Source organism: Bactrocera tryoni, chromosome 3 (assembly GCF_016617805.1).
Source record: "Bactrocera tryoni isolate S06 chromosome 3, CSIRO_BtryS06_freeze2, whole genome shotgun sequence".
Lineage (NCBI taxonomy): Eukaryota > Metazoa > Arthropoda > Insecta > Diptera > Tephritidae > Bactrocera > Bactrocera tryoni.
This window is the reverse complement of record NC_052501.1, coordinates 13,275,763-13,294,688: the sequence shown is the minus strand read 5'-3', so window position 1 is coordinate 13,294,688 and position 18,926 is coordinate 13,275,763. Positions and strand designations below refer to the sequence as shown.

The 18,926-nt window shown below is 38.9% G+C and overlaps 1 protein-coding gene across 1 annotated transcript; it reads left to right on the top strand.

The window, feature by feature from the left end:
- Positions 1 to 682: 682 nt before the first annotated feature.
- On the top strand, positions 683 to 3,280 carry LOC120771994 (plectin). Its single transcript, XM_040100351.1, has 8 exons — positions 683 to 795; positions 857 to 1,314; positions 1,371 to 1,556; positions 1,633 to 2,138; positions 2,203 to 2,455; positions 2,669 to 2,755; positions 2,836 to 2,998; positions 3,117 to 3,280. The coding sequence occupies exons 1-8, from the start codon at positions 708 to 710 to the stop codon at positions 3,245 to 3,247; spliced, it is 1,872 nt and encodes a 623-aa protein (XP_039956285.1). The 5' UTR covers positions 683 to 707; the 3' UTR covers positions 3,248 to 3,280.
- The last annotated feature ends 15,646 nt before the right edge of the window (positions 3,281 to 18,926 follow it).

The window sequence follows — 18,926 nt, the reverse complement described above, 5'->3', positions numbered from 1 at the left end:
TCGAAACTTGTGCTCTGAAAAGTCTTGTTACAGAGAGTTCTTCTTCATTATTTTAATATGATGTAAACATCAAATGAAAGTCATCGCATTTTGGTGGAAGGTATTGTTGAATATGCTCTAGTTGAGCGAACGTGCAAAAAGTGGGTGCTATAAGAATTGAAGCCATTTCTATCGGATTATGACTGGAGATGAACAGTCCATACATTAAATTTAATTATACGATATGAAACATGACTAACAAACTAAATAAATGGCAATGAGTTCGTAAACGGAATAAATTATATGAAAAAACTACTCTTGATGAATCATCAAAGACCGTTCATGAGATCTAAAGGAGGATATTGATTAATTGTATCTCATCAGAGGATGAATTTGAAATTAATTATCAGCAATTAAATCGTATATTCATAGATCACAATTTACAGTGAAAATAAAGAAAACTTCATATTCATGTATCGAGTCTATTGGCAATTTTCTTCCAGAGGAATTCAAAGGCTTCACATATGAACACATGAAAGCTCACTTATTTATTAGCGATGTGGTAAGTCTAATACAATTTGCAATGCGTTAGGCAAGCTGTAACCCTGATTCCATCCCTACTGTTGCTACAACAAATTTTCACGTTGTCAAGACAAAGCAAATCAACAAACTACATCATTGATTTCCAGAACTCGCACTGAGCTGTATGAAAGTGGAAAAATGCAAAAATGCCGTTACGCACTGCAGCGGAAGTAGATAAGATTGGTGAAATAAATGACAAAATCGCAGAATTAAAGAAGCGCATACTTCTAGCAGGTAAGTTGTAAAATATAAAATAAGACACTCCAGGACTTCATAATCTACGCCGCACTTCTAGAGGGTCAAAAGACAGCCAATGCCGCCGAATGGCAAAAGCAGAATCGCATAAACCGTGAAACTATCACAACGCTGAAGAAGGATATCAAAGAGCTGACACACAAATGCGGCCAACTGCGCAATCCACTGCAGCGCGCCGTCGTCATCAAGGAGGAGCTGGCCACAGCGCAGGAGGTGCGAAAGAAGGCGAGCAGCGCCACGACAACTGCGATTGCGGTGGGCAAAATGAGTTACCCGATTGGTGCACGAAGCGTCGACGATGCCATCTTTCTGACCGACTTGAAGCTCACCGAACAACGCAAGCAACTGGATCTGCTGCGACACCGTTTCAGATGCCGCAAGGAACGCTTGGCTAAGCTGGTGCAACAATACCGCGGGCTGAATGCGGCAAAAACAGCGCAGGCACAGAATTTGGGTGAGAAGCCGCCAGAGACGTTGGAGGAAGACGCCAACAGAAAGGTTTGTATACATGTGTGATACTAAGAGCCGCGCTTATAGAATATTTTGCCAAACAGTTGGTTTGTCAGCTGGAGAATGAAATACATCGCACCAATGTCCAGTGGATGGAAGCCGAGCATATACGCAAGAAATATCGCTCCATTGAGGCTTCGCTGATGAACGACGCTGAGCGCTTTGAACGTAGCTTACGGGAATTGGAGGCAGCGCTGACGGAGCAGCAGACAGAGATTGACAGATTGCAGGTAAATAAGTTGCCATCATGTAAGACTTCAGAGTTGGATACATTACTATACCTTAATGCTCTCTTATCAACTCCAGCAAGTTCACAACGAGGCCATTACAATGCGCGACGCTGCCAAAGCAATACTGCAACGCCAGGAGCAGCAAGCGCATCTTTCCCAAAAGACACGTGAGCGACAGGCGCTTGATTTCCGTAAGCAGGTTGAGGCACGCAAGATGGAGCTGGAGCGCATCGGACGTAAACTCTTCGTTGAGAACAAAACGCTCGTACATCAAGACAGTCTCGGTTCCAACTCCGGCGATCAGCTTACCGCAAAAACTGAGACCGAGATGGATGAAAATACACAGTTACAAAATTTAACTGGCGAAATGGAGAATCTCTTCAAGCAATTAATGGAAGTGAGTGGCGCCACAACCCCTGCTGAAGTCTATGATCGCTTTTGTTCGCAAAAAGAATCCGCTTCCCGCTTGTCTTACTTACGCAATGCGGCAGAGAAAGAGAAAGCGCAACTGGAAGCGCAAAGAGAGCAATTAACACTCTCACTGGAGGCAATGAAGTTCTCCGACGGCAAAGAGAGTGAAGTGTAAGTATTTAGAGGAAGTTGATAAGGTTGCCGTCTTTTAGTAAATTATTATGTTTTTATGTAGAAACCAAGAAGTCATCGAGCAAATTAAACTAAAAATTACCGAATTAGACGCTGAACGTCAGAAGAACTCGGAAGCCTCTGAGCATACGCTCACGGTTTTGCAGTTCATCAAAGAGCATTTAAGCGAAATGATCTTCAAGTTGCAAGAAGTGGATGAGAGTCATATTAATTTGAAAGCGAAGGGCCTTTATATACATGTGGAAACTTTACCGAACTTCTTGGCGAACGAAGCAGCAGATGATGACTTCATAGAGGTGCGTAAAAAGTAAAAATTATAAACAGTTTCTTCCAAAAGATTTAAAGGATAAGTTTCCTTACTTACAACTATATTGACTTACCGCAACACAACTGTAGCGAATATTTTATTTTTATCATATAAAATAGCCTAAAATGTAACCTACTTTTAGGGTTTCCGTTTGTTTTTATCAAAGATTCAGAGATTTGTAACATTTCCATAATTTCTGCAGATTTTGAAATTTAAACTACAACGTTGCCAGGAGATAAGTAAACCAGCGGACATTGGCCCACCAGAAGTACCGAGACTGGAGCTTGAGGTGAAGCCTATGACAATACAATTAACTCTTTTAACTGAAATTTACTCTCCAAACTTTATTTTTACTTATCATAAAAGCAGAGCGATGAAGTTTACCCACCATCTGAGGCGCCCAAGTCACCCACCGTCGCCGAGGGTGAGAAGCCACAACCAATGCCACTTTGCTATTACAATCTGCTCGCCGGACGCGCTCAACGCACAACTGGCACATCCTCTTCTTCGCCTGAACAGGCACCGGCCGCAGGTATGCCACGTGTGCCGCACATAAAATCTCAATTTTCATGCACCAATTTTTATAAGTCAAAATTTTCAATTAACTTATTATGCATTACGAACTTTTTCTCTTTCCAACCAACACACAGCTGCTGCGCCCGATGAGGAGAGCGAGGTACCCACACGTCAATACCTGAAACGCCAGTCAGTGCTGCTTGTGGATACCAAGTCGAGACGCAAACCTTTTCGAGCAACGCCAGCGACGCGCGGCAGGAAATAAGACGCAGACAGCAAAGCAATAAAAATATCTAAATGAATGATAAAATGAATGTAAAAATAAAATATAATTGAAGAGAAATATACCAAAAATGAATTCAATTTGCAACACCACTCAAGTGTATAACGCAACAAGCAACAGCGCTGCCTGCTGGGCGTTCACTGAAGTTGCGGTAGCGTGCTCTGACTTCAAGTGAAGGGTGGCGGCACAAAATGCCAGCTCAACCGCCATTCATGTCCATCTTAATTAAATACAAAAACAAAAAAAGAAATGTACACGAAATGCTGCCCAAAAGTATGCAACTATCCCAAAAGTATGCTTTAAAATTTAATCTCGCATTGTAGAGCTGAAACCACAGATTTCCATGCAGAGAGCTTGTGAATACCAACGAGGAATAAATGCATTTTTTGAACATTTCGCTGTTGCTTTTGTTGTTGGTGCATGATCCCGATGGCAACGTATTCAATTTCGTGTTGTTAATAATGTGATTGTTGTTGTTGTTGCACGCTATGCTCATGCTTAATGACTACTACACTAGTGGACTGGTCGACACACACACTATCCATGTACTGCGCCCTTGCCACGTTCAAAGTCAAAACAGTAAATGCACTAATAATGTTAAGTCAAAGTAGGAACATGGCCTCAACTAGTAGAAGCTAGTAGTGGCGCGCGGCAAAGAGGAACGTCCATGCGCCCGATGGTATGCTATGAAAAATTGCATTTTTTCATTACTGCCATTGCCGCTCTTGTCTCAAATATGCAATATGCAACTGAACAACACAGTTAGTTGAGCCCATAATGGGTACTAAGGGTGCTGAGAGAAAACGGCATAAAGAAATAAATATAGCGAATTCAAAAGAGATAAAAGGAATAACATGAAAGGATTTTGTGGTGTACATATTTCATGCATGTTTGCTGTTGTTGCTGAAATTGTTGTTATTGTTGTTGTTGTTGTTATTGCAATTGTTGCTGCAACTGTTGAACTTGTTAAGTGCGGAAAACAAGCAGGCAGGCAGCAGTCGGCACGACCATTAGCAAATGCACGCTCACACACACACACGCACACACATAATTGCATATTTATGTTGCCAACTGCCGGTTGCTACTTAGAAACCGTACATATACATACATACACACATAATGCCAAGCTACCCAACCAGTATTTTGGCTTTCAGCTGTCAAGCTACCCACCAACCAAAGCAAACCAACTGCCACACATACCATACCCATGCATAATTGAGTGTGTATGTGTATAACACAAGGTAGCGTTGTTAACACGTATATATGCGCTACAAATGTGTTAGTAGTTGGAGCATGAGATTGAAGACAACAAACGTCATGTTAGCATATAATTTGCTAATGTTTACTTGACCGCCCCTAATTGCATGCTAAGTATTTTTGCATATGCCTGGAATATTTAATTGCCAACTCGACACTCAAGCGCGGCTAATAGCACATACATACACAGATAAACACACAAGTGTTCAAGTATGCACGCATGCTAGCAGTGGATTGTGTTGAGATGCGAATTTCATTCAGCAAAGCGTCAGCAATGACCATCACGTTGACAAGTAGCCAAGCGAATTCAACAAAAGGGGTGATCATCTGCTTAAGCTGAGGTGTTTTTATAAATGCAGGCGATACATATTTGCATAGAATACGGTATAAATATATATTCACATATAAAAAAAGGTTCTCTTATAGTAGTAGGAGTTTTTATTTTTCGTCTTCAACTGCTCTTGCAGGCACTAGTTGGAAAAGGACCAAAGATTTGAATGTCCGTTCTAAGGGAGTACGAACGTTGCAGTTTCGAAGACGACCAGATGATTTAATATTTATTTATCTTATTTTCGGCAGCTCTATGTTAGAAGAAAGACATACAGTCGAAGTATTGAGTTCCAAGCACGGCTGTGCGCTGACTATTCACGTCGCTTAGTCGGCCTAAAATGCATTTGCTCCAAAGACGGTTCTATAATTTAAGGGTTGCACGATTCAGACAAAGCAAACCATCTCGCTTTGCTGAGATAGACTTAATTGAAATTTTTCCAATTTTTTAGCGTCAAAAATGTTTTTTTTTTAAACCTCTGCCATTTCAAATATAATGTCTGGCCATAAAAACCAAGTAAATTTTCCTTCTCTGGTTTCTTACTTCTGAAACTGAAATCAACTGCCAAGATGTTGACAACGTCACACCTGCAGGGATGGCATTCAAGGACGAATTTGAGAAAATTCATTAACAATTTGATAATCTTAAAAAGAATATTTTTCGTGAAAATAATTTGGAAATCGAACAAATCGATCGAAATGGTCAGACTAGACAAAAACAACGCATTTATTAATGAAAGAACTCGAATTTTGAATAATTTTCTCTTGAAATGATTTCAGTGTTTTCTAGATAACGACGAATCCACCTACCCACTTGAAAAACTCTGTCAGAATATATTCCAACTTTCACAAAATTGCAGTTGAATCTGGCGAAACTATTCACAACGCAAATTTTATATTTAAACGAGATTTAAAACAATATTCATTTCTATGAAAAATTATTTAGTTCCGAACAATTTCTCGCGCGAACTTTGAACTTCTTTTTTCTCGAATGGCAGGCACACATGCAGCTCACTCAGCGGCATAAATCGCCGTATACCATAAACAGCTTCTAGTCAGTTATGGTTGCTCTTCATTGTATGACTTACTTAAGTATTCATGGCTGTGACTATGTTAGCTTTGGCTTAAGATAAAGAGAAAAAAATAAAGGTGGAAAATTGCCCAGCTTGACGATGTGTGCGCCAATTAAATATTTGTTTAAGATTTTCAGATTTACAGGTATTTCTCATCACGCTGCTGGGCAAGAGAAGTGACTCAGTGACTGCTCACCAAATGAACTTGAATTGTGGGCTAAATAGAACTTTTATACGGCTTAAATGGTTCGAAGCAGAGATTTTGGGTTTTGTAAAAAACCAGCTTGTGTATTTTGGGACCCAAGTAGGCCGTCAGTAGAGAAAGTTTGAATCGCTAATCGTAATCTTTTCGAAGAAATATTTCACTTTGAAAAACTGACTGTCTGAGCCCAATAAGCTGGAACATGTAGAACTGAAGAGCTCATAGATAACCCTGCCTTAACAATTATACGATTGAGAATAAGTGATTTAGATTCTTTCTGTATTTTTGTATGCTCTTTGATTGGTGGATTTCATGTGAACTATAGCCAATTGTCAGGTGATCAAAATATTACTTAGTTATGTTTCACTTTTTGGTTGTTGTAGCTCTATCTCGAACCGATGGGTATCTATAGCCTTCACCGAAAACTTTTACGAATGTCCACTAAGTAAATTGTATGAAAGCTGGAGAGTTATTTTTATGCCAGTAACTATCTCCTCTCCTATATAAGGTATTCACAGTGGCATTCACCTTAAGTGGGAGGGGGAGGTGTTGTTGAAAACTGGTATTGGAATTAGTGTAATTCCTACTGAAAAAGATATATTGCAACTGACGGGTTATTTTTGTATCAGCAAATACTTTTCTAAAGAAAGTATCGTTCTCATCGTTAAGAGATGAGACCTTGTTGAAAGATTGGCATTACATTTGAGATCTTTCTTATAGCTCCTGTTAAAGCTAACCGTCGAGCAATCAGGTAATTTTCTTCAGAACTAGAATACCAAGAGTTTCTATACATTCATGAAGGCTTTAATCAACACTATAGTTAGTCCCCGATAGCAGAGGTACTATACCGACCTTGAGCTCACTGACAGTGACTCGCTGCAAAGGTCTTTGTGATTAATACCTAGGAGTTCTGGAAATCACAGCGGAAAACAGTTTCTAGCTGTTCAAGTGGCATTATTCGTGATCTAACGAGAAATCATCTTATTTAAGTAAGTTCTGTTGAGTGTGTGGTGCAAGCTAACTAGCATAGAAAAAATTAAACTACAACTTTATAAATTCCATTTGCCTAAATCACTTTTCTCTAGAAATCCACGAGTTTTCAATTTAAACCAAGCCATACGATATCGAGCCATCACAAATATATCTACATACTTGCATATCCTTTTGCACGTTCATCAATTTATATCTACATGCAGCACATATGTATATAAAATACATAAGTAGTTAATGCCATGTTGTCTTGCATGTAAAACATCGCTTTCACTTGTGTACGCACATCACTTTTTCCATTATCCTTTGATGGATATCTTGCCACTTCAGTCACATCAGCCACTTCTTACTCACTCAACTTGCTTGCTTCGTTTGAGTTCTTCATTGCCGGAGGCAAATGCGGCGCGCATGTGAATGAAATGCTGCCACAGCTTTGTTCGTTATTGTTGTTGTTAGCACAAATATATATAAAATTTTTACACATTTCCACAGCATGTACAGTCGGAGAAGTAGAGCAGCAGAAGGAGGAGGTGGAGCAGCGGCTACTGTCCGCAAGAGGATAATCAACTTGACAGTGAGTAACTCTCGTCGCTGGACAAGCGCTGCCAGTGTGTGGTGGTAAGCTGTAAGTGTTGGGGAAGGGGCTAAAAATCGCATACGAGCCGTTATAATAAGAAATCGTGTCTATATATTTGTATGCTGATCTGCTTGTGTGTGCTTTCTGCTTCATGACTTAATCACCGCCACTGAATGGTTATCATGCTGTTTGTTATTGTGTGGTTAATTAATCACAACCTGATACTAAATAGAAGACAAAGCGCAAGGGCAGCAAGCGAAATGGGATAACCAATACAAATGATGATTTCCGTGTTGAATGAGAAGGAATATGTATGAATATATGTATGTCGATATGTGAAGTATGTTGCTTATTGGCATCGGTGTTATAGTTTGTAGTGGCGTATATACATATGTATGTGTAAAAAAAAAGGATTTGGATGAGCACATATCCGTATCCGTTATGGAAGCAAATACAGCAATAGTAAAAATATTGCTCGAAAAGGTAATCACTATTTCTGTTCTTTGCTCGATAAGCATTGCTTCTAATTAAGTAATTGCTCATTAACCATAGAGGATACAACACGTAGAGACCAAATATGCATCAAAGCGGAAGTACTAGGGACTGGAAATTATACTTTTTAGAAATTGAGATATTGTGGTCATAGTCTAACTATTATAATCTCAAATAACTTTCACAGAGTAAAATCAGGAGTATAATCTCAATATGTCCGTGATCTAGTAGGAGACATTCTTAAATATCCCTTTAGTTAGAACACTCCTCTCTACTCAATGTCTGGAAAGTTAATCAACATTATGAACAAACAACTGAGCAAAATCGTATCATTCTTAAGAGGTCTTTCCGGTGCCAAGAAGGCATCTAATAGCCTTGACAGACGGCAGCGTTAATCCGGATTAACTGCGCACTTAATCAGATCCAAATTTGTAGGTGACAGACGGCAGCTATGCGAGTTTGAAACTCTCATAAACAGCTCATTGTCTTTTTTATAATATTTTCAATGAAAATTGATAGAAGATAAACATTACGGTTGTTAGCCGACCAATTTTTACCAAACCATTTTTTATTACAAAAACATATCAACACATTATTTTTAAAACTGCATCATAACATAGAAGTTTTATTGATATTATATTGAGAATTTGATAAACAGCTGTCAGGGTTGCTTGTATTTCATTCACAATAGATGAAAATTGGCCATTTTTAACAATGTTGCCAACGAAAATCTCACAAACTCCCTAAAATTTTGAGAGTTATTTTTGGATTCAGCAACGGAGTTAGCTGTGGTAACTCCTGAATTAATCCCGAAAAATGCAATTAATCTGGTTTAACGCTGCCGTCTGTCAATGCTATAACCTAACCATTAAGTCCTTGCATTAAACCGCCAAGCGACAATAGAGGCTACCCGTACCGACAATACTAACATAAGTCTCATTGCGTAAGGTTATGCAATGGCAATAACTAGACTTATACGTATGTACTACCTGCGAACCCAATTATATTGGAAAAGAAAGAAATTAAAAAGCAGAAGAGTTGGCCTGATCGGTAGCAACTGGAAACATAATTCCTCTAAGCTGATTCAGACCATTCAGCTCTTTCCATGGTGTATTGAAACAATCGACCCTTAAATAATACCTCAGGCATACTAGTGACATAGATACTTTGGAATATTGCTGTTGATGCAAAAAAGCTACTTCTAGTCCAAGGGAAACTTAGTAATATCGTAGAAGTCATTACAGGTCACCTACTCTTAAGATGCCAACTTCCAAAACTTCAAAAAGGGGATTCGTGCACTGCAGAGCATACGCGGAGGATGATGAGACGCTGGATCATTACCTTTGCGACGAGATATAATCCAATCCACTGATCCAAGACTTTGGGCAGCTGGGATAAAAGAAAATTATTGTTATTTTTTTCAAATCCACTGAGTTGCTGGAAATGGCTTAATTTCGTTACCATCTGTGAGCACAATGGGCCTAATGGAGGCCGAATGGCAAAATAAACATTTTTTTGTAGAAATGTTCACCACTTTTTTTCTGACTCTCACCAAATATTAAGATTAAGTGATATTATTTAGTTGTGAGACCACCCAAAAGTTAAGTATTTCAGCGAATTTTCCGTTTTTTCTGCTCACTGCATATTCCTAAGAACACCAATAACCAAAAGCGGGACAACATTTTCATATTAAAGGAATAGAAGGTTAAAATGGAGATTTCTTTATAAAAACACCTGAAACTGACTGAGAATTTTTTAAGATAAAATAATAAATAAAAACTGAAGCAAAAGATAAAGAAAAGACTGATTTTCAAGAGCCCATGGAGCGAATTTATGTCGCTTGGGAAGGTCGAGGCTTCAGTTCTTGTATAAGCTGTATTTTGTACGCTTTCAATTTAAGATGTCCACGTAAAATGCGTCAAGTTGTGCCGTGCGTCAGTCGTAAGTCTTTCCGTGATGAAATGCCAAACAATACTGAACAAAAATAATATGACAGTTTGAAACTACTCTAGCATGATCTGTCACAAAAAAGGCTATTGAAAAAAGTATCGGTAATTGGATCACCCTTAAAATGGTCAGCGTAACGAGCTGTGGCAATTTTGTGAAGTCCGCCTGTCCGCCTGTTCATCTGTGCGTCTATATACACACCTACTAATCACTCAGTTTTCATTTTGTACATATCAGATCACTAAAAGTATAGCATACAGTAACCATACAAACTGAACAATCACAGTTCTTGTAAAGATTTTTTTGTATTCGTGCATGGTATTATACCGTCGGTGCAACCGACGTTAAGATTTTTTCGTTTCATCTTTCCTAGAGTCCAGATAACACTATAGAAATATACTTTCACTGAGTTATTTTTATATTGTTTCGTAATTCCTAATCTTTTATGCGTGCGAGTTTCTAACCTACGATCCACTCAGGGTTGCATGCACTGTTTGCACTTGCCTTCTGGCGCTTATTCTAAAAAGCCACCTGTGTAAAACTTTCTGAGTAAATCCTCCGTGACTTTAATCTAATCTTTCAGGTGCTTTTCAAAGTTTTTATTTGTTTTTTATCACTTCTTTAGCTCCGACACTTCATTTAGCTTATCTGCAATACCAAGAAGACTTCACGCACTCTGACTAATAGATTACTAAAACTGTACTTAAAGCTTTGCTTAAAATGACTTTTTTCTGCGCTGGAAGCTAAAGAAAACAACAAAAACTACTAGTAATTTAAATTGGTCGTCCATATATTTATGTTCTGGCAGCTACAACAACTACAGTTATATACAACTGCATAATTTATTTATAAATATAGCAATAACTAAATAAGCCTTCGGGCTACCGACGTCTGCCCGGCCACCCAGCCAATGGTGCGCTTAAAATTCAACAACAACCAACTAACAACAACTCGCGTTGACTTTCGCTTCCTGGAGAATTGTGGCTGCTTGATGAAGTAGTTTTTGTTGTTGTTGTTGCCTTTTCGACTTCATTCGAATCCACAAAGTTGGTATGTGATTTTGCGAAATTTTCCAAAAAGCAAATATGACGTTAAATTGGCAGATTATGCAAAGTTTGGCCAGACAGACAGTCCAAAAAGAGAACGAATTCAAAAAGAAAAAGTCAAAAGTAAAATTGAAGTCAGAAATTGATAGACTCTGCTGCGCTAGTGGAGTGGACGGAGTCAGCAATAAGCGTTCGCTGCGTCGCCAAGTGGAGCCAGTGTGGGTGCGGTGCTTGGTTGTAACGGCAAATTTGCATTTTCCAAACGTAACGGGCAATAAAAGCGTAATTACATGGCAACAACATAAATAACGGTATAAAAAGCAGATGGCAGCGGAACATTGCATGACAGTGTGTGTGTGCTTCTACTGGTCACTGCTCGGCTGCTCCGTCGTCTTGCGTGCTTGTAGACAGGAAATAGTGATCTCTCGAAATTTCTGTGTCCGAGCTATTCGAAGAATTTTAATTTCCATTTTTATTAGGAGAAGTCAGCTTACTTTGAGAGACAGAACTTTGCTTCTCTTAGATACACCAACTGAAGGACCAAAACTACACACACATACATGCAAACACATATTTACCAAGTATGTGTGTGTTTTGCGCGGCGCGTGTGCCACATGACCCACACGTACAACGTGCAACGCGCAGTCAATTTTTATTTATTTCAATCAGCTTTTGTATTTTTAATGGCAGGCGTAGGCGAAAGCAAAAACATGGAGACACCGAAAATCTGCTGTTGCAGCAAAAATCGAGAATCGCAAACATTACTACTTTTGGTGCTGCGAACGCAATTGAAATTACAATAATGTCCCTTTATAGTGTTGTTGCGTATGAACGGTACACCTTTTATGCCACGCAGCGCACCAAAGGATATGCGGGGCGCTCAAAGCGAGCATAATGGCGCACCGTATCAGTGTGGACCTAGGCAGAAGACTGCCGAGCATTACGTATGCAGTTAACGTTTCTGATTGAATCGAACGCATTGATGGTGTCGCCGTCCGCATCGCCGCATATTTTTGAAATTTTTATATTCATAAAGCGCCGGAGAAAGGGTCATGCTGATTGTGGCAGCCGCGTGGGTGTGGGTAATTGAAAAAGTGCGGCATCAACGCAAATTGGCAGAAGGACAACTCTTTTTGGGAGCATCATTAATGTGGCAGGCAGCAAAAATGACTGGTGTATTATTCAAAAATGAAGTGACGTAGTGGTCACTGATTTTGGCGAACTAATGGGTACTGTTTAATGCTAATAAACTGTTGGGAATTACTGGTAAAGAGTACGGTGTTATTGAAAGTTTCTGAGTTCATTAGAGATTTATTTTTTGATAGGATTGAAAAAATGCCTTTCGCATAATCATAGTGTCGTTCAATTGTCGTCCACTCCGAGAATACTTTCGCATTATTTCAAAGTGGCGTTCCATATTTCTCCTTTGAAGACTTACATGTGATTACCAGCGTCCAGGTCTATTTTTTTCTATGTAATTTTTCATGCGTTTATGTTTTTTCTTGTTTTGAATGATGACAGTTGTAATTTAGTTCGAACTCAGGGGACCGGCAAAGATCAGGTGCTGCTTTCGCTGTGGTTGCAAGCGTATGCATTGGAAACTCGATAAAAGATCAATATATCAAACTGTAAGCTGTAAGTAAATTTGAATCTCGGCAGATCCTATCAAACTTTCCGAATGTTCGAATATTATTTAGAAAGAAAATTGAAAATCCGATCGGTACAAGACTTGCCGAAGTCAAAGCTGGGATGACCTAAACAAACCTCTTCACGTTATACTCCAGCTCTTTCTGGATTATTGCTGGAAAGCTGAAGTCTCTACCAAATATCAGTTAGTAGCAATTACCAACATAATATTTCGATGATAATAATACACTCAGAGCCATTTCGATCTAAACAATTTACAACTTAGACTTCAGTAGAATAGGCCTAGACTGTAATTGCTCGAGATGAACAATGTCATTTACGATTGGGTATAGAAATACTTGTCTAATAAAACGATGATTGCAATCAAAAGACTAAATCTACATGGATAAGGTTAAATTTTTGGAAAAAATTGTATTTAAATGACATCCAAGAGATATGATAAACGGCGAAAAAAAATATACTGTCAAAACTTGCGACGCCTGCCACTATGTTTACGCCAATACGGCTCCTAAATATCTTGGTGTGAAAAAAGACTACGCCGAGTACCCGACACTGAGCTCCATTTATAGATTAGAGAAGCATAGAGAAGTATTTCAAAACAGAATTCCAAAAGGACCAAGATTTTTTCCTGCGATTTCTTCAAACCAAAATCGGAAAAGATAATTCTAGCAGCAGAAGGTATAGGCAACCAGAAAGTAAAATATTTCCTCGACAAATAAAAAAGGAAGCGACATAAGTATCGGAATAGCTTCGTATTCAGTAGAAAAAAGTCTCTTCAGCGCACAAAATTAAGCAAATTAAGTAAAATCAACTCATTGTCCATCAGAATGGAACCAAAGTTTCCAACCGTGAAAGTATACCATGATGTATTGATAATAGCTGACAAAAAGACAGGCCGCTTCTGAATTGGAGAAATCAAGAAGAAAGGAACATAGTTTGAAAGTCAACTGGGGAACAGAAGAAGTAATTTTTCGACTTGGTTTCAACCGCATTTCCTTCGCAAATGTATGTTATCACAACTTACTGAATTGCAACCTTTACAGAAAGGCGTTGTTACTACACTACTCCTGTTTTATCATATGATCAAATTTAACCCGGTATTAAAAATAAATACACTTACACATTGTTAATTTTCATTTTTCCTCAAAATTGTATCTTAAGCAATATAAACTTGGCAATGATTTATTCAAATTTCCTTATAAGGCTGGGATTACTTTAAATGCCTTCAGCGTACTATATTTTTTCGGTTCCCGATTGATCTCTCTGATGCCAACATGACAATTTTTAAGCACTGTTCCTTTAACTTTTTCGATGTTGTCGTCAATAACAGAAGTAAATGAAGGACTCGCGTGGAGCAAGTTTTCACTGACTTCAAGCCTTTCACCAAATTCTTTTAGCCACACAAAATCTTGACAATGCAGACACCCTAAAATTTGTCCTTAATATTTTCAACGATCTGGTTACCACAAATTCATTAGAGCCACAAAACTTCAAGCCATTTCTTTGTTCAATTTTATTCATGGTAAAAATCGCTTGACAAACCCTTCGCAAGATAAATCAACTTGGCAACTGTTAACATACTAATTGACCTATGGAGATCAAACACCGAGATCAAACACCGCAGTTAAAAACAGTCTTAAAAATCTATAAAAAAAATCTATCAGTTCGGTTTGCAGTTAATATGGGCCAAATAATGGGGAAATATTTTTTCATACAAGTATATGTGTATGCATTCTAACTTTTTTATTATTTAAAAATTTCATACTTGTTATCTACTCCAAATGTTTGATATCCGCTCCCGCATGACATCTTTATTAACCCGTCTCTTTAAGGCGCATCATTCATAATTTATGCTTCCTCGAAAGGTTGCAGCATCTACCAAATGAAACATTTTATCAGTTATTTTTATTCATGGTAACACCTGCAACATGCTGCTATGGAGTATAATAGTTTTGTACACACAACGGTTGTATATATCACCTAAAACTAATTGAGATAGATATTGGGTTATATGCTTATATAAATGATCTGATCAGGATGATGAGACGAGTTGAAATCCGGGTGATTTTGTGGCTGTGCGTTCGTTCAACCGTGAAAGCAATAACTTGGGTAAAAATTCAGTATGTGGGTCTAGTTAGTCTAAAAAAATTTCGAATTCGTAGATGGGCGTAATCGGATCACTGCCACGCCCATAAATCGCCATTAACTGAAAACATATAAAGTGCCATAACTAGGCACTAAATTAAGATATAAAATTGTAATTTGGTACAGAGTATCGTAGTAGCACGAGACATCTCTCGGCAAAATTTTTTGAAAAAGTGGCGTGCCTCCGCCCTCTAACAAGTTTAATGTTCATATGTATCTCCTAAACCACTTATGCTACAACAACCAAATTTGCTGAGTACAACTGAGTACCAACAGTGTGAAAATGGATGAAATGGGAAGATAGCCACACTCACTCCCCATATAACGGTACAGTTCAAAACCACTAAAAGCGGGATAAATCAATAACTAAGATGCCAAAGGCATCAAATTTTATCTCCGAAATGGTATGAGAAGACTTTATAGGAGCGGGTATGAAACTTGGAAAATGGGCCCACTTTTTGGTGAAATCTCATATCTCGGGACCCTCCCTACCGATTTAGACTAATTTTAGTTTGTGACATTTTCGGCCCTGGGTACCGAACATGTGGACCCCAGTAACTCTACTTGACCTTTTACCCCAAACATCGGTTAAGGTATGGGATATGGGTCAATTGAAATTCAGAGAGAATATTTTCCTGATAATAATATATTTGTGTATCAAAAGTGGGTTGAATCGGATCAATACATGCCTGATCTCCCTTATGCCAAATATAAAGATTGCTTAACTTCCGGCCAATATTTGAGTTATGAGAGGAACTTTATGAAATCCGAAAAATTTAATATAAAGTTTTGCCAGCACTTGAAAGAACTTCCTGGTCTTTGATCTTGCAAGAATAATGCACAGTTTCACCCGAACTTAGCCCTTCCCTACTTGTATTTCTTTTGTTTTTTGTTTTGTTTGTTCTCCCACCAACCATTCGCTAACCACAAATGCAAAGCATGCACAGTGAAGAGCTGATTAACATGGCAAAGCGGAAACTAACTCGCTTCCGTCGCAACTGAGCTGTGAGCAGTGTGAGTAGCTGCAAGTGGCAGCCAAAATGGGCAGTCATTGACTTTGTTGCAATTTCGCATGTAAATGAATAAAATAATATATGAGTGAGTGTGTGTGCATGCGGCTAGTTATGAGCTCGCAAAGTTATCAGTGGCGCTTTAGCGAATACATGTGGCATGCAGGTAGCCATCGGCAGCACATGCCCATGTGAGTCAATATTTTTGAAAATTGTGCGCGATTCAGAATAAAATGGCATGAAAATGAAATATTCAAAAGAGCAAATTATTTGAGATAAACTAAAAATTCATATTTTTTATACTTTTACAGAGCAATTTACCAGCGATTGCCGCTATGTTGCAGGATGTACTTACGTCTATCTCTTATCGCGCCACCCGCACAAGACACATACATGCGGCTTTAATGCAGCCGGAATTATGCGAACACAACACACACACACGTACGCATATAACTCAACCACACACACACACGCATGCCCGTACTTTACCACTACTTTTCCACATGTGTGCCTTGTGGCATGATTACAAAATAATAACTATGCAAATATAGCATCGCAAAGCAGACAAAAGTCGAAAATTGAGCGGTACGAGATGGAGCGCCGCTCATCTGCGCGTTATGTTGCATGAGTTCGGCGGTCAAAAGCCAGGCCAATGCCGCAATGGTCTACCGTTTTGGGCTAAACAAACAGCAAAGCGAAAAGTGAATAAGCGAGTTGTTGCATGAGTTGTTGCACGCTTTTTCTCGACCGCAGAGAATTGTCCTTTTCTGGTGGGGGTCGGCTGCCACGTGAGGCTAGTAAACAGTGGTCTGCCTGTGACCGGATATGCTGCAATTTTCGGGAGTTTAGTTGAGTTTTTCTTCTCCCAACTGCTTTTCTGGCTTGCTGCGCTCGGAACTTAGTTCTCATCGCTGAGTTATTTGAGCTTTTTTGATATTATTTGTGTTTTTCTTTTCATATAATATGAGCGTGTGTGTGTTTGGCCACTGAAGAGTTTAGTAGCTTCATTTGCAGACGAACCGCAACACATTGGCCATTGGCCATTGACCGCCTCCAGTGCAGACTTCTATCTGATCGGCCGCAGTACCACGCCATGCAGTTGGATTAATTTATGTAAGTAGCTGCGGCTTAGACCCTCAATGCGTTCCGTGGTAGTGTAGTTGGGCGCGTGGAGTTGTTGGCTATTCAGCCGCTATGATATCGCTAGCTGTCTGTGGCTGCCGCTGAAGATTGGCTGCCCGGTTTTGAGGTTTTTTGAGGCAAATAACATTAATTTTTTTCAGTCAAGTTCGTTGGCCACATTTACAGCAAATTAAAATTGTTATTAAATTATTTCAGTTCGCAAAAAAAATTCTAAAAGTGCAACACATGAATATTTCTCTTTGCGGCTTGGGCATATTGCATGTTTTCCTCAATTTATTTGCTGATGGAAGATTTAAATACAATTTCTTCTAATTCAGAACTTGAAAAGGGTAGTTGACCTTAAAAATAATCAGATAAATTTTTTTCAGAAAAATCTTTATAGGTTTTTTTCCTATTTCCAGAGTTGTTATTGTAGTTTATCTATCCAAGATTACATTGAGTGATATAATAAAAAGAAACATCTCACAAATAGAAAATTAATTTCTCCAATCCTCGGTCTCAAACATGTAAAAATGGCAAAACTTATGCACAAAAATCCCTTGTAGCAATAAAAAAAAATCCATCGATATTAGAAAACGTAGCACCTTCAAGTTGGTTTGTGCATTAGTTGTACTTATGTACTTGGTATTTTTCTGCAATAGAATACTATTCATCGACCTAACTAAACTTGACGGGCGGCGCTCATCAGCATGTGTGGTGCACTACGTTTCACTGCAGCAATGACACTTAACACCATCTTGCACATAGTGCTCGTAGACATCATTGGAAGGTGTTTGGCTGCGAAAGTTGGTATCAGATTCAGAGAATCTGGGTTCTTAAAAGTCACGTGTCTAGACACATGGATATCTTTACACACTTAAACTTCACTCAGATAGCCGGGCGGCGATACTAGCCTTGCTCTCATTAACAGTGTGTTATGGGTTGGTCGAGAAGTGTTTAACTTCGCTATCAATAGCATATAGTGTCTTTGTGATAAACCTGGTATGGGTACCCTAGAACCTCTTGTGTTCTACTACTAGATAGCTGGGCTGGCCAGCGATGGGATATCGGTACATGCGCTGTCGCAAAATCCTTTTAGCCTAAGATCGATCGCAAGAGACCTAGTGAGTTACGAGGCTGTTAGTAGGCCATTGCCATAGAAGCTGTTTAGAAGAAGATAAGGTATAAACAACTTAACGCTTCCTTCATGACTGCACGGGTTTGGGATGACAATACTTAGACACTTGAGAACGCATACTTTCAATTATCCCACCGAACTAGCGGGAGTGAATTTTAAACACGTGTTCAAATTTATATTGGCTCCTAACCGTTTTGCTAATTTATAACTAATCTTGAAGCATTTTCTGTAAAGCATCGTCGACAGATCCTGTCCTAGAGCAAGTCGCCAGGGAAACAATATAGCATCTTTTGAGCACTTGTCCAGCATTGGCAAGGCTACGCTGTAAGTATCAAGGGTACCCACGCTATTATACACGGAAAGTGGTATAGATAATGAGGCCGCAGAATCTGTTGAAATTTGTGTCAAGCACCGACATCCTAAAGGATGACTACTCCTCATGAACGTTGCTAGGTTCATCCTTCATCCGGTATCGCTAAGGACCAAAACTGGTCCATGCGTGGACCTTACCCAACCCTTATTCAAATTTTTAAAAACTAATTTGCTTATCATACGAGTATAAACAAATAAGTTGAGCCACCCAAATTTACGAAAGCTCTTTAACGCCCGCGTTAATCGAGCACATTTAGTAAATCAAAATTAAAGTAAAAAAGTTTGGTAAAAAAAATTAAAATCGAATGCAATTTGT